The sequence below is a fragment of the Marmota monax genome, unplaced genomic scaffold (assembly GCF_021218885.2).
Source record: "Marmota monax isolate L192 unplaced genomic scaffold, Marmota_monax_Labrador192_F-V1.1 WCK01_AAM20220418_F8-fsc00111, whole genome shotgun sequence".
Classification (NCBI taxonomy): domain Eukaryota; kingdom Metazoa; phylum Chordata; class Mammalia; order Rodentia; family Sciuridae; genus Marmota; species Marmota monax.
In genome coordinates, this window is record NW_026695067.1 from 979285 (window position 1) to 994285 (window position 15001).

Sequence of the window (15001 nt, forward strand, 5' to 3'; positions counted from 1 at the left end):
CCACTTGACCCTATCCCTGCACCTTTGTTTATTCCAGGGCACTAATGGTGCACTAATGGTCACTCATGCCTGTTGCATATAGTCCTGTGGGTTAAATACTACTCTGTCCAGCCTGCTCAATTGACCCCCCCCCCCCCGCCAAAAACAAAATTCAGGTACTTGTTGACAGTTATGTTAAAAGTTTAATATTCAAATTACACATTAAATACAGCAGCAGTTTTATTAAGCATCAAGTCGGTGCGTGCATGGTAGAGGAGTGCCTGGTAATGGATAATGGCATTGGCAGTGTTCAAGAAGATTCCAGAGTAAGTCAGACCATTAGGTGAACTATGACTTTTTGCTTTCCTTGCAGCCCACACTAGCAGCACAAGCTGTCTTCCCCTCATTCTTCTTCCCCAATAGCCTGTCACTGGTTGACCTATTATGTGAGCTTGTTAAATCTGCCTGGAACTAAGGCCAAAAATTAGCCCTTTAGTTTTGGAAGGAGAACCAATCTCACTTGTCAACTGAACATGAAACAATTACTTAAGCAGGATTTAAACTATCCACACATGAGGCTTCTCAGATTTGTAGATGAAAGTGCCATACCCTGACCTTGAGATAATAGATTTTGACAGTTCCCAGGCCCAGATTGAAGAGAATCTAGAGCTCAGGAGAATGCTGGAAAAGCCTGCCATCTATTCAGTAGAAACCACAGGGATGACTCCTGATTACTTTTTTTGCGCTTGGTAAAAGGAATCGATAATATCTTTGTACTTCTCCAGAACTATGAGCCGTTTTAATTTCATGGTGGGACCTAAAAGAGGAATTGGAAGAAATGCATGAGAGCCAGGCTCTGATAACTGAGGTGTATGTCAAAGATGCAGACTTAGTGAGTCCCCTAACTCAGGAAGCCAGACAGGTATTGAGGACCAGCTGACTATCCCACCTCTAAGACAGTGGGCCCCCCTCTGCATCACACCCCTTGCGGTGTTCCAGGGAACCCAGGTCTGTGTGACCAATGAAAAACAGGAAGTGATGTGATGTCACTTCCAGGAATAGGTTGAAAAGACTACATTTTCCAGTGCCTAATAAAGTGGTGTAAACCACATGCACCTTACCCATTCCAGATCCTCAATTTATTGCAATTGTCTCTTAAATGAATACATGCCTTTGTATCCATGGGGGATTGTTTCCAGGAGCCCCTTTGAATACCTAAGTCTGAAAATGTTTTTAGGTCCTTATATAAAATGATGTACTATTTGCATACAACCTATGCACATCCTATATATTTTAAATCATCTCTAGATTACTTAAAATACCAGATACAGTGTAAATAGTTGTTACACTGTATTGTTTATGGAATAATGACAGGAAAGAAAGCATGTACTGTATATGTTCAGTATAGACATAATTTTTTTTTTCCCGAAATTTTTCATTTGTGGTCTGTTGAGTTCATAGGTTGAGGAACCCATAGACACAGGGCCTATTGGATATTCTACAGATTATAAAACCACAAGTCCGTGCACTGAGCAATCACTGTTCTCCCCAGGAGAGAGATGGTGTCATCCAAAGCCTTGTCTGAGACCCACTGCCCACGGCTACTTCCCAGCACTGCCATAGCCACTGTCTTCCCACACAGCCCCTGGGAAAACGAAAAGAAAAACCTACCCAACTCTCCTCCTGAAATGGAAAAGTCCCTCTCGAGAATGGCCCACTTCTGGATATGGTAGGGCCGGGCTGCTGCATTGGCATTGACCCTCTGGATCCCCTCTTCAATGGCCTGATACACAGCTTCGTCCTTCTTCCCCACGATTTCAGACACGGTGCTGGCTCTGCTGCCCACCCTCTGGCAGAACTCCACAGCTTGTTCAGTCAGATTATCAGTTGGGTCAGAGGTGTCTGGGTCCAGGGTGCACTGAAAAGCCACAGGACAGATGAAGACCAAGCCTTGCTCTATAGGACACAACCCATGGTCTTGGAGGTCTTATTGCTGAAAGCAGAGGTGTGGACCACTGTGAGCTATTTCAGAGATATGGGTCTATAATGAGCTGAATGTCACCAGGTTGGGCTCTGTGGTGTGGTGGAAGGGACAGTGATCTGAGAGAGACCTCAATGAAGTCATCTGTGAAACAGGGCTATCCTCCTGCCTGTCTGCAGCCCTGGGAGCCCAGGAATGCAGGAATGCAGGGAATTCCTTGCTGCAAGGAATGCAGGTAGGCAGCAGCACTTTGCACAATGAAATGCACTGGTAACAAGGAAAGGATCTTCTCAGTGGCTTGTTGGGGACAGAGGAATTTACCTGTGTATAACTGCTCCCGGAGTGCCAGTGGCACTGACTGCAGTGATTCCAGAACAAAGCCTTGAGATCCAGATGTCTCCTGGACTGAATGCAGATTCTGCTAGGCCCAACACTCAGAGCACCTACCAGCTGCTCCTCCAGAGCAGTGTCCACCCCACACATACCTTCAAGGTGAGCAGCATGGACAGGAACTTCCTCTGGTCCCCGATCAGCATGGCATTGCTGATGATGGGCAGCTCCATTTTCACAGCCTCCTCAATAGGCACAGGGGGTACATTCTCCCCTCCGGCAGTGATGATCAATTCTGGGGAAGCAAGACCAGGCTGCAGCCTAGCCTAGAGTCCAGGTGCCCTGGCTAAATATGACCTGACCTGAGTCACAGCCTGGGAGGCTGGAGAGCAGGAAGCACTGCTGGGGATGCCTCTGGAGGAAGAGGCAGGCCAGGCTCTCCAAAGCACCTTGTGCCTGCTGGGGGATGGCAGCAGTTTCCCAGAGGACAACTGCCCACCCAGTATTCCCACTCTTTAGCTCATCTTTCAAGCCTTTGCCTGCTCAGACAGTGTAGCCCCAGGCCCCTTCTGTTCTTAAACAGGCCTCCCACCCCATTCTCTGAATAGCTGGTGTTGTTCCCCTCCTTCCTTGTGCTTTACCACCTCTCCATCACTCACATGGCACTCACCACGCACCAGTCACCGTGCTAGGTGCTTCAACAGTCATTCACTCAATCCTCGCAATAAGACTAAGAGGGAGGCTGTCTTATCATTTTGCAGATGAGGAAACTAAGGTACAGAGAGGTTCAGTAACTTTTCTAAGATCATATACCAGTAAGTGGTAGAGCTAAGATTTAAATCCAGTCCAGTTCCAAAAGTCCAAACCCACCCTGCTATGGTGCTTCTTGCTGTCCTTGTGTCTCTCACGGTATGTCCTCCTCCCTTCCCATCTGTCCAGCTCCGTTGCCTCCATCAAGAAGCCTTCTCCAACTCTCCCAGCCACACTGACCTCACCCTTCTCAGAGCTCTTCTAGCATCCTTTTGCCCAACCATTAGTGATAAAAACCTTTAGCAGATGAAATATGGAAAGAAACTTTTTAAATCTGATAAAGAATACCTATAAAAAATCCACAGCAAACATACTTAATGTTGAGAGGTTTCCCTCTGAGATCAGGACTAAAACAAATAACCACCATCACTTTTTTTTTTCTCCCTCAGTGCTAGGAATCAAACCCAGTGCCTTATGCATGTGAGCATACACTCACCACTGAGCTACACCCCCAACTTGACTGTTGCCAATTCTGTTCAACATTCCTCTGGAGAGAGGTGCTAACCTGTGCAATAAGGCAAGAAAAATTCACAAGGGATGAAAGGAAGAAATAAAACTGTTATTATATACAGATGATATAATTGTGTCCATAGAAAATTTAAAGTAAGACACACAGTACTGAACTACTATGTGAATTCATCAAAGTCATTTGATATGAGGCCAACATACCAAAAAAAATTGCATTTCTATTACCTGCAACAATTTCCCCTGTGAAATGGGGCTATGGGATTCCCCTGTCGGTGCTAGGGGAATGACACCCAGTTGGGCAACAGGATGGAAACACCTTTCCGTGGAGGGATCTCCAATTTCCTTTCTCCACAGGATAATTCTTTGAAGTCTAATGTTTCACTTTAAATTTAATATTTGATTTATGTGTTATTCTCTATCACATCCATGTTTGCATATAAAACTATATAAGATTAATGCCTTGAATGTTCTGAAGGTCTTGCCTTTTTGCTCTCTCTCTTTTGGGGGAGGGTATAGGAGATTAAATCCAGAGGCACTGAGCTCCATCCCCAGCCCATTTTCATTTTTTAAAAAAATCTTAAAAAAATTTTTTTTTTAAGTCTCACTAAATTGCTAGGCTGGTCTCAAACTTGCTATCCTCCTGACTCAGCCTCCAGAGTTGCTGGAATTACAGGTGTGCACCACTGCACCTGCCCTTGCCTTGTTTCTCTCAGAAATGTAAATCCACCTCTACCATTTACCAGCTAGGTGACCTTGGGTAAGTTACTTAACCTCTCTGGATGTCCTCATTAAGGCAGGGTAGTAATAGTCCCTGCCCTAGGGGAGAGTAAATAGACTAAAATTATGTCAGGAAATGTGTGGCATGTAATAAGGGTAGGTAGCAGGTAGCAGGTATGAATAATGGTGGAAGCAGAATTTCTCTTATGTCTCACTGCGGCCTCCAGTGCCCAGCTGCAGCCATGGGGGCTTACCTTTGAGGCGCCCAGTGATGTAGAGGAAGCCATCGGTGTCCAGGCGGCCAGTGTCACCTGTGTGCAGCCAGCCTTCAGAGTCTATGGCCTCACACGTCTTGTCCTCCATGTTCAGGTAGCCCATGAAGATGGTGCGGCCCCACAGGCAGATCTCTCCAATGCCCTCAGTGTCCTCATTCACCAGCTTCACCCTGCAGCCTGGCACCACCTTACCTGAGCTGAGATGGAGAGGTGGGCAGGAGGGGTCAGAGGATCCCATTAGGGAGCCTCAAGTCCCCAACCTCTCAAACTTCACTGATGACCAGGTATCCCCTGCCAGGGTTTTGGGGTTTTAAAGGGGGACTTAGAGCCTATAGGGCCAGCTAAAGGTTTTTCAGTGAATAAATGAATGAAATGCTAATGTTAGAATTTGGAGCGCTGTGATAGGCCGGCCAGGGAGGGAGGAATCGGAGCACAGCAGACGAGCCTTCACACCACTCCCCAGCCCTGACTGCCTTCCTTGCCTACTGGAAGGCTGGCCCTGACCCCTGGCTCCCACCTCAACTGGAGCCTGGCCATCAGCTCTCCTGGGACCCCCTCCAATACACCCCATTCTACTGGAGGCAATGGGGGAAGGACATTCCTTCATCAAGAGAAGCCTGTTCAGGGGGTACTTGAGCTGTTAAGGCTATTTTCAGCCATAGATCCACATGTCATGGTGGAAAAGACCCCACTGCACCAAGGAGGACAAGCAAAGGGCCTGGCCCAAGATGATGATGTTGGCTCTTGGAGGCTCCCAGCCCAGGGGCCAGATGTCCAGTGTGGAAAGAAGAGCCAGCTCTTGGGGCACTCAACAGGTAGGCACAGGGACATGCGGGCATGCGTACATATTGCAGCTTGGGACCTCACCTATATAGCCGGTAGGTGTAGGGGCTGGACATGAAGTGGGGGCCTGTGGTCTCACTGAGGCCATAACCAGCATATAAGCGGATGTTGAGGCCCAGGAAGAAGCGCTGTGTCTCTGCAGTCATGGGGGCAGCCCCATAGAAGCTCTTCTGACACTTGGCAAAGCCCAGTGTCTGACGGACCTTGGCTAGCACCAGGTAATCTGCCAGTCTGGTTGTGAAGGGCTTCAGGTCACTGGTGGGAGAGGAAGAATGGTCCATGGAAAAAAGGGAACACACAGACATGTGAAAGGGTGTATTCCATGTGTATATACTGGCACAGCCATTCTGGTTGTCTAATTGTTGATGTCAATGCTGAACCTGTTGTTAAATAATTTGAATATTGGCCCTGCCATATCCGTGTATGCGAATGAAGATGCAAATGCATACAGTTTTGGGCAAATATGCCTTGAGCCAGGAAATCAGATAAGCAGGTTCAGCTGTATACAGATGCACAGGCAACAATCAGATACATGCAAATTTGCAACCCTATAACACACACATGCATAGATTTTAAGTCTATATTCACAGACACACAGGTATAATTATACACACAAGTATGATCCTATTTGAGATCCACAGATATTTGCACGCATATTCACTTCATGTGTATAAATGAAGCTGTAGGTGCATAGATGTGTCCACAGTTCTCATGAAATATGACACTGTTTCATAAACATACTGGTAACAGAAACTATTGCTATTTGAAATTGAAACCTCACTAGATTTATATGGTTACCCATGTAACAGTACTTTGTGAGAATTTAAAAAGCAATCAGAAAGCGTGGGAATGCCAGACACGATGGTGTACGCCTACAATTCCAGAGACTTGGGAGTCAGCATTGCAAGTTTGAACCCAGCCTGGGAAACTTAGCAAGACCCTGTCTCAAAATAAAAAAATTAAAAGAGCCAGGTACTGTAATCCCAGAGGCTTGGGAGGCTGACAGAAGGATTGCGAGTTTAAAACCAGCCTCAGCAACCTAGTGAGGCCTTGAGCAACTTAGCGAGATCCCATCTCAAAACAACAAAAAAAGAAAGGGCTGAGGATGTGACTCAGTGGTAGAGCGTTCAAGCCATAGTCTCAGTCTCTTTCTCTCTCTCTCTCTCTCTCTCTCTCTCTCTCTCTCTCTCTCTCACACACACACACACACACACACACACACACTCACACCACATGGGTTGGGGGTTAAGGAGAGGTCTGAGTGGCCGTGTGGGATGCCTGAGAAGGCTGGAAAGGATGAACCTTCATAACAGTGAGCTCTTCTATCCCCACCTATCGAGGTCAAGGGACCTCAGGAGACTGGTAGGGCTGCTGCCAGGAAGGTGGACTTCTCTTTAGAGGGAGACAGTCTTCCCATCCAGAACCCAAGATGCCAACTGTCCCCATAAGGGCTGCAATGAGTAAAGGAGTGCAAGTCTCACTTGTTGATGTGGCCTCTGCGCAGGGGTCCTCAGAACTTTCAGGCCCCTGGGGCTGGGACGAGCCTATTGGATCTTTGGTGTATATAGATAGTGAGCCAGCCCTGCTGGCTCCTATTCCCTGGCCCTCTGTACCTGGTAGGGCAGGTGAGGTTCTGCTCTAAGGTCACCGACATGGCCCACAGCAGCATCTTACGACGGATGAAGCCGGACTGAGCCGCCACCTCTTGGATCTTTTCCATGATCTTCTCCCACACGCGCGGCACACCCATGTGGGAGGTGGGCTCCACTTCCCGCAGTGTGTTCACCAGACTCCCCTGTTCACCAATTGGGAGAGTCAGGCCTCTTGTTCAGGGCCAGCCGGGTCCTGCATCTGATCAGGTGTGCACACACCACACAGCGCAGCTGCTGCACACAGATGTGTGCACACACTCACACCCGGCCTGCAGCACAGGCTATTGGCTGTGGCTCAACAATTGTCCCCTCACACTCCACCAATAGAAACTTGGTGTCATTTGGGTACCAGATGGCCAGGTGCTTCAGAAGTACCTTGGTCTGTTTCTGCCCCCGAGGTTGGTGACTCTTTGTTTGTCTAACTTAAATCTAATAACCTCATTCCTCCGAGTAGCTAATGCTTTAGGATTGAACATGGTCCTAAGGACATGTGGCATTGTGTGGGCCAATGATGCTGGGTCAGGAAAGCCTGCTGAAGGGTTTCTGGGAAACTTTTCTCATGGTTAAAATAAGGATCCAAAGAATAGGTGTAGTTTATGCAGCGGGAATACAGGGAGGGGCTGTGGCCACCTGTGATCATCTCATGATCCTCCTCTGAGGAGGTCTCCTTGATGGTGCTATAGACCCAGCAAACCATTCTGACTCAACTTACTGTAAAGCCATCAGTTTCCCTATTTGTTTGGTCATTTGAGTCAGGCTATGCAATGTGCAGCTGGGAGAATTCTGTCAGATAAATGCACAAGGAACTAGCAGACCCACAGATGTACACGTAAGGTCCCAGATTAGAGTATGGATCAGGCATGCTCTTGCTCATACACTGGACACCCACATGGCAGAGAGGCAGACTGACCTTCAGGGCATCGGGCTCAGCAAAGCAGACCTGCGCTCCCCACTGGATGCCCGTCCACAAGTCATAGATCTGGGCAGCAATGTGGCTGAGGGGCAGGTAGCTGACCACCACCTCTTGCTGGACTTCCGCTGGCTGGATGTCACCAGCCTGGCTGCCAAATCGTGCTGTCCACGTGATCTGGAGGGCAGGCAGATGGGCCCCAGCAGTGTTCACAGCCAGCTCTGGCAATGCTCACATTGCTGTGGCCATGCTGGGGACTTGGAGCTACTTCTTTGGGGACCCACTGAGTGGATACCCTCCCAGGTCATTCTGCAGTTCCTGGAAACAAACCTCCAGGGATAGGCCTCCCCTCACTCTTTCCCCTCCCAATTTCTGTGTTCAGTCTGGGCCACAGACCTGTGAGCTCTTACTTATCCCAGCTCCCTGAGCTGAGGACCTCCCCAGAAGTTATTGGGACAGAGCCACCCAAGCCACCCATCTTGCCATCTGTCCTACATTGTCCTGACTCAGCATCACGCCCTTGGGGTTCCCAGTGGTGCCCGACGTGTACACTAGTACGCAGCACTGGTTGGGCTGCTGAGCATCAATGATGGTGTCCAGGGTCTCTTCGGATATCTCACGCCCCAGCTCCATGAATTCTTCCATCTGTGGCCAGGTGGGGAAGAGCAACCAGTCCAGATCATCTGGGTGGGCCCAGACAGCCCCACCTGTCACCCAGGGGTATACACACTACCCTACCGTATACACATTGGTTATCTTCTTTGAAGGAGATTCTCCGTATATCACTACTGCCTTCAGATGTGGCAAATTTTTCCAGATCTGTATTGACAGGGGAAGCAAACCAGGTTTCAGCAAGAAAAATGTTACTTTCTGAAAAGAAATCCCATCCTCCCACCAGCAACAGTCTGTTTGGCAGGCACTGTGTGACAAAAGTCTCTGGGTTCCCTATCTCTGATCTTTGACCCCAGCAGAACAATTGCCACCCTTTGTCCATAGATTTACATCATGGGAACTTGGAAGCAGTGTCAGTGGGGACAGGCGGGGGCAGGGGAAACCACCAAATGATATAGGACCTGGGTGAATACAATGATCCAGCTGCACGATGGAGCACTAGGTAACCACAGGTTAGAGAGGGACAGTGCTAAACACTGGTATAGAGTGGGTTTTTTAAAAATATTACTGACAAAGAGAATGTGTACAATAAGCATGTAGCATGCTACCTTTGTATAAGAAAGGAATACAACGCGAACATATATGAATATATGTATGTATATATATATATATATATATATATATATATATATATGCGCAAATATGTATTTGCTTATGTTGTCAAAAGGAACCCTGGAGGGTTAAACCCCAAACTAACAGACTAAGTATAAGCAGAGAAAGAAACAGGGGTAAGAAGCAGGGGGGCAAGAATTCTTTGAGTGTCTCATAGAATTTTGATTTTGTCATCATGTAAATATTATAATCATTTGAAAAATAAAATTATGTAAAAGATGGAAACAACAATTCTCTAAGAGTCAAAAACAATCTGAAAGAAACTAAGATTATAGACGAAGTTGGTGACACAATCATGTATATGCACACATATGAGCACATGAGCACAGACACACAGAAAATTACATGAAGGGATTTAAAACGGTGCACTTTGATTCTTCTTTCTTAGTGGAATGCACTCTAAGGACAAAAGAGAATTCCAAATTTCATTCTGTAGTCTTATTGTTGGGAATAATATCTACATTATTATTTGGAAATTATTTGATATATACCATAAAATTAGGTTGATGTAATTAGGAAGTAGGATTTTTAGGGTCAGATAAAAGAAATGCAAGAATAAATCAAAGAAAGTAAGTTAAAATCCTTCCATGTAATGTTTGAATCCAGAACTATCATTGTGAACTCATGATATATATATATAAAATTAGATCAGAGCTCAGAAAAGTCAAGGTGGCTCAAATGTGTGAGACACTACACCAGAGGGGAGAGAACTATATAGAGAAAGTTCCAGAAATATTTCTAGGGGTCTTCTTGAGCAGTGTTCATGGCCAGCTCTGGTAAGCTGGGTGGGCCCAGATAGCCCCATCTATCACCCAAGGGTATACACACTACCCTACCGTAGTGTCCTACATTGTCCTGACTCAGCATTACGCAGAGTCTTATCTACTTGCACAGACATAAGGGGAAAATCCATGAGGCTGGAGGAAGCTAAGGACTCCACCGACAAGACAAACAAGGAGGCACCTAGGAATTCTTCAAGCTTCCATCAACCAGTCATGGGGGACCTCCTGGGGCATTAAGCAGAGACCCAGAAGGGTCATGTCTACTATGTGAGGCTAAATTAGCCTTGGTAGAGGCTATCTACACCAGTACTATAATGCCTCAAAATGAAGTTTAGAAAAGAGAAAAATTATTTGTAGGACAATATCAAGACATCTAACATCCATGTAACTGGAGTCTCTCCCAAATTTTTTTTCAAAAAAATTTTTTAGTTGTAGATGGGCACAATACCTTTATTTTGTTTATTTATTTTTTTTATGCAGTGCTGAGGATCGAACCCAGTGCCTCACACATGCTAGGCGAGCACTCTACCACTGAGCCACAACCCCACCCCCCAAAATATATTTTAAAATAAAAGAAGTCTGAGAAATTTCTAAGTTGGATTAAAACAATAAATCTACCAATTCTAGAATCCCAAGCAAAATAAACATCAAGAAAACCTACTCCAAGACACAACATAACCAAATTGCTGAAAACTAGTGATTTTAAAAGAAACAGGCACATTCTGTGGAGAGGAACAAAGATAGGAACTCACAGACTTCATACCAAAAACCAAGAAAATGGGACTGAGATCTTTAAAATGCTGAAAGAAAAGAGGAAATCTTGTCAACCCAGAATTCTATACCAGATGAAATTATTTTTTTCTTAAATGAAGGAAAAAATAAACACTTTTCAGACAAAGAGACGCTGAGGATATCTGTTGACATCCAGCCTGGAATGTCAGCAAGGGATGTTGAAGGTAGTTCTTCAGTCAGGAGGAAGACAATATCCAATGAAAACTTGGATCTGCACAAGGAAGGCAGGGTCAGGAATGGCAAAAATGTGGGTGAACGTAAAAGACCCTCTTCTTTTAAAATTTCTTCACAAGATATTCAACTGTTTAAAGCAAGAATAGTACCAATGTATTGGGGTTTACAAGCTATATGGAAGTACCGTGGATGATGATAAAGACGGGGGAGTGGAAGTGCTATGGTCTTCTGCATCAGAAGGGGATTTTGCCCAGGACTCCCTGGTATTGGAGGATACCAAAACCCAAGGATGCACAAGTCCCTTACATAAAATGGCATGCTATTGTGTGTAACTTTTTCACATCCTCTCACAGATTTTAAATAATCTCTATATGATTTATAATGCCCAATACAATGTAAATGCTATGTAAATAGTTATTATTATTATTATTATTATTGTATTGTTTAGGGAATAATGACAAGGGAAAAAGTTTGTTCATGTTCAGTACAGATGCATTTCCTCTCCAATTTTTCCATATGAGGATGGTTGAACCACAGATATAGAGGAACAACAGTATGTTTTGTGAGTTCCACATTACATGTGAAGTGATGTGATATTTAATGGTAGTAGCTGGATGCAGTGGCACACTCCTATAATCCCAGTGGCTCGGAGGGTGGAAGCAGGAGGATCATGAGTTCTAAGCCAACCTCAACAGTGCTGGGGTGCTAAGCAACCCTAAACAAAATACAAAATAGGGTTGGGGATGTGGCTCAGTGGTTGAGTGCCTCTGAGTTCAATCTCTGGTACATGCCCCCCCCCCAAAAAAAAAAGATTATACCATAATGGGGGTTAGGGATGTAGCCTAGTGGTTGAGTGTGTGATTAACATGTGTGAGATCCAGGGTTCAATCTCTGGTAAACCTCCCTATCCTAAAAAGAAAACAAGAAAAGAAAGGAAAAAAGAAAAGAAAAGCATAATGTGATAAATTAAAGATGTATATTTTCTCAGGAGATTGAGACAGGAGGATCACAAGTTCAAGGCCAGGCTAAGCAACTTAGTGAGACCATCTCTCAAAATAAAAAATAAAAAGGGTTAGGGATGTAGCTCAGTAATAGAGCACCCTGGGTTCAATCCCCAGGACTGAAAACAAAAAAAAAGCAGCAAGCATATTGTAAAGTCTACAGCAAACAATGATATAGAGGATAGCTAATAAGCCAATGGAGATAAAATGGAATACTAAAACAAAACGAAAACTCAATACAGAACAGGAAAAGGGAGAAAATGAAAAAAGAACAGGGCTGGGATATTGTAGCTCAGCTGTAGAGCATTTACTTAGCATGTGCGAGACGCTGGGTTTGAGCCCCAGGACCTCAAAAGAAAAGATGGAAGGAAAGAAGAGCAAATGGGAAACAGAGGAAATAACCTAGTTATATGCTGCCTACAAGACATAGCTAGGTTAAAAATAAAAGAAATCTAAAAATGTATCCATGCAGGGCTGGGGTTGTGGCTCAGCGGTAGAGCACTTGCCTTGCACTTGTGAGGTACTGGGTTTGATCCTTAGCACGGGCATAAAAATAAAGACATTGTGTCCATCTACAACTAAAAAATATTTTAAAAATGTATCCATGCAAACATTAATCATAAGAAATCTGGAATGTCCACATCACTTGAGGCAAAGTAGTTTTAAAACCAGAATTATTGGGGGCTGGGGATGTGGCTCAAGCGGTAGCGCGCTCGCCTGGCATGCGTGCAGCCCGGGTTCGATCCTCAGCACCACATACAAACAAAGATGTTGTGTCCGCTGAAAACTAAAAAAAAAATAAATATTAAAAAAAAATAATTTAAAAAAATAAATAAAAAACACTATCTACCCTATTTAAAAAAAATAAATAAATAAAACCAGAATTATTACAATGGAGAGGGAAGGGTTAATTCATCAAGGACATAACAATCTAAATATGTGCATGTCTAATAGCAGAGCTCCAAAATCTGTGAGGTGAAAACTGGTATAACTGAATGACAAAAATACATAAATCCAAAATAACAACAGAAGATTTCAACACTCCCTTTCTCAGGATTTGTTCTTGTGTGTGTTTGTGCTGGATATGGAACGCTGCACCTCACATATGCTGAGCAGTCTCTCCACCACTGAGTTACACCTCCAGCCCCTTTCTCAGTGTTTGATGGAACAAGCAGGTGAAAAATCCATAGGTATACAGAAGACTTGAATAACATTATAAACCACAGACCAGATCAACATAATTAATATTTATAGAATATGAAATAACATATTCTTTCTAATCCTCATGGAACAATTGCCAAGATGGACCATTATTTCTTCTACCACACCTGCTCTGTGCAAACAGTATTTCAGGTACTAAGGAGCCTCAGGAGACAGCAAGTTCTTCTTTTGGAGAATAATTCTGGCTGATGCATTAGCAAATCAAATCACCAGCAAATCAACATTTTCCACCCCTCATGAAATAATTAGTTCAGCCAAAGCAAACCAATGGATGCTAAAAGCATCAGGGAAAGGTTCCTGGGGAATGTCGCAATGAAAGAGCAGGTGATCACCACTTGGTTGTTGCTCAGCATCGCTGAGAATGCTAGCACCTGACATCTGAGTCGCTTGAGGCCCAGCATTATGAAGTACACAGCGCCACCTAGCGGGTGTCCTTGCCAGAAAAATTCTCATCTGAAACATTTTCCCTTAGGAAATATAGAGGTTACAGGAACAAGTTAAAGGACAGCAAGAGAAGACACATCCAGACCGTGAAGCCTTCTGCAAGATGGCTGACCTGGCTTCAGCAGCACCTCTACAGCAGAGGTTCTCACCTCCAGTATGCTTCAGAACCCCAGAAGGGCTGGCTAAACACAGTAGTCCTAGAATATATTTAATAGGGCAACAGGGGTGAAATAGAATTTGCTTGACTCTGTTTCATAAAGGAATAATGGGTGAACTATTACTAAGGCTGTAATAATGAATGGTAAAATGAATTCGAATATGAAGACTTGTGTTCTGGTTGCTTTATCTACAAAAAATCTACCTCAGATTTATTCTAAACTAGTTCTATTGTAAGCAATAGCTGAGAGATTAGTAATTATGGTTCCCCTCGGAAGGATACTTGTCCTTACAGTAGTATGTAGCCTACAAATTCTGTTGCTATTTACTGTGAATAAAGAACAATTCTGATATGTCATGTTGTTGATTTTCTTTTTGGTTTTGATATGATAATTTGAGGTGCTTTGTTGTTGGGATTTTTTTTTCAAAGTTTTCATTTAGCGTATATTTTAAAAAATTTTTTATTATTTTATTTTTGGTTTTGGGGGTTGAAAGACTTTTTTTTTTTTGAGACAGTGTCTACACTAAGTTGCTGAGGCTGGCCTCAAACTTGCAATCCTCCAGCCTCAGCCTCCCAGGTCACTGGGATTACAGGTGTGTGTCACTGCACCCAGATGACATTTAATGTTTTAAAATAGGTATAAAAGCCGTAGTAAAAGTCTAAGCCTACATGTAAGAATAAACAGATAAACAATATGGAGGCTCTATTTGCATGTAGATATCAAACAAGTCAGTCATACATTATATCTCAGAAAATGTGGGTGGTAGAAGAAAATGGAGTTATTGCACTGGACTTATAACTATGGCTATAAAAAATGCCATGAGAATTTGAATGATGAGGCATACTCCTAGGAAGGAGCCACAACTTCATCATGCCCAGATTTTACATGGGACTGGTAAGTCAGTGAATGAGTGGTTGATAGTTTTGATTAGGGGGTAGGTTTTTTGAATGTTAGTTATTAAAGTTTCTATAGTTGAATAACAATGATGATTTTCATGTCATTAGTCATGGTTGGATTCCATGGAAAATAATGACACATACTGTATTTTTATTAAGTATACTTTAAAATTTTTTTTGTAGTTGTAGATGGACAGCATGCCTTTATTTTATTTATTTATTTTTACATGGTGCTGAGGATCAAACCCAGTGCCTCACATGTGCTACCTATGGGGTGTCCTGCC

General features: G+C 44.1%; 1 protein-coding gene across 2 annotated transcripts in view; it reads right to left on the reverse strand.

Moving 5' to 3' along the window:
- Positions 1 to 168: 168 nt before the first annotated feature.
- Acsbg1 (acyl-CoA synthetase bubblegum family member 1) overlaps positions 169 to 15001 on the reverse strand; it is a 55394-nt gene continuing 40561 nt past the window's right edge. For both annotated transcript variants that reach the window (XM_046428088.2, XM_058573809.1), the window contains 9 exons: positions 8704 to 8784; positions 8461 to 8610; positions 7966 to 8142; positions 7017 to 7198; positions 5428 to 5658; positions 4540 to 4757; positions 2446 to 2585; positions 1651 to 1897; positions 169 to 796 (listed from right to left, as the gene is read on the reverse strand). In XM_046428088.2, the coding sequence (XP_046284044.1) occupies positions 711 to 796; positions 1651 to 1897; positions 2446 to 2585; positions 4540 to 4757; positions 5428 to 5658; positions 7017 to 7198; positions 7966 to 8142; positions 8461 to 8610; positions 8704 to 8784 (1512 nt within the window). In that variant the 3' untranslated portion in view covers positions 169 to 710. The remainder of the gene's footprint in view (positions 797 to 1650; positions 1898 to 2445; positions 2586 to 4539; positions 4758 to 5427; positions 5659 to 7016; positions 7199 to 7965; positions 8143 to 8460; positions 8611 to 8703; positions 8785 to 15001) is intronic.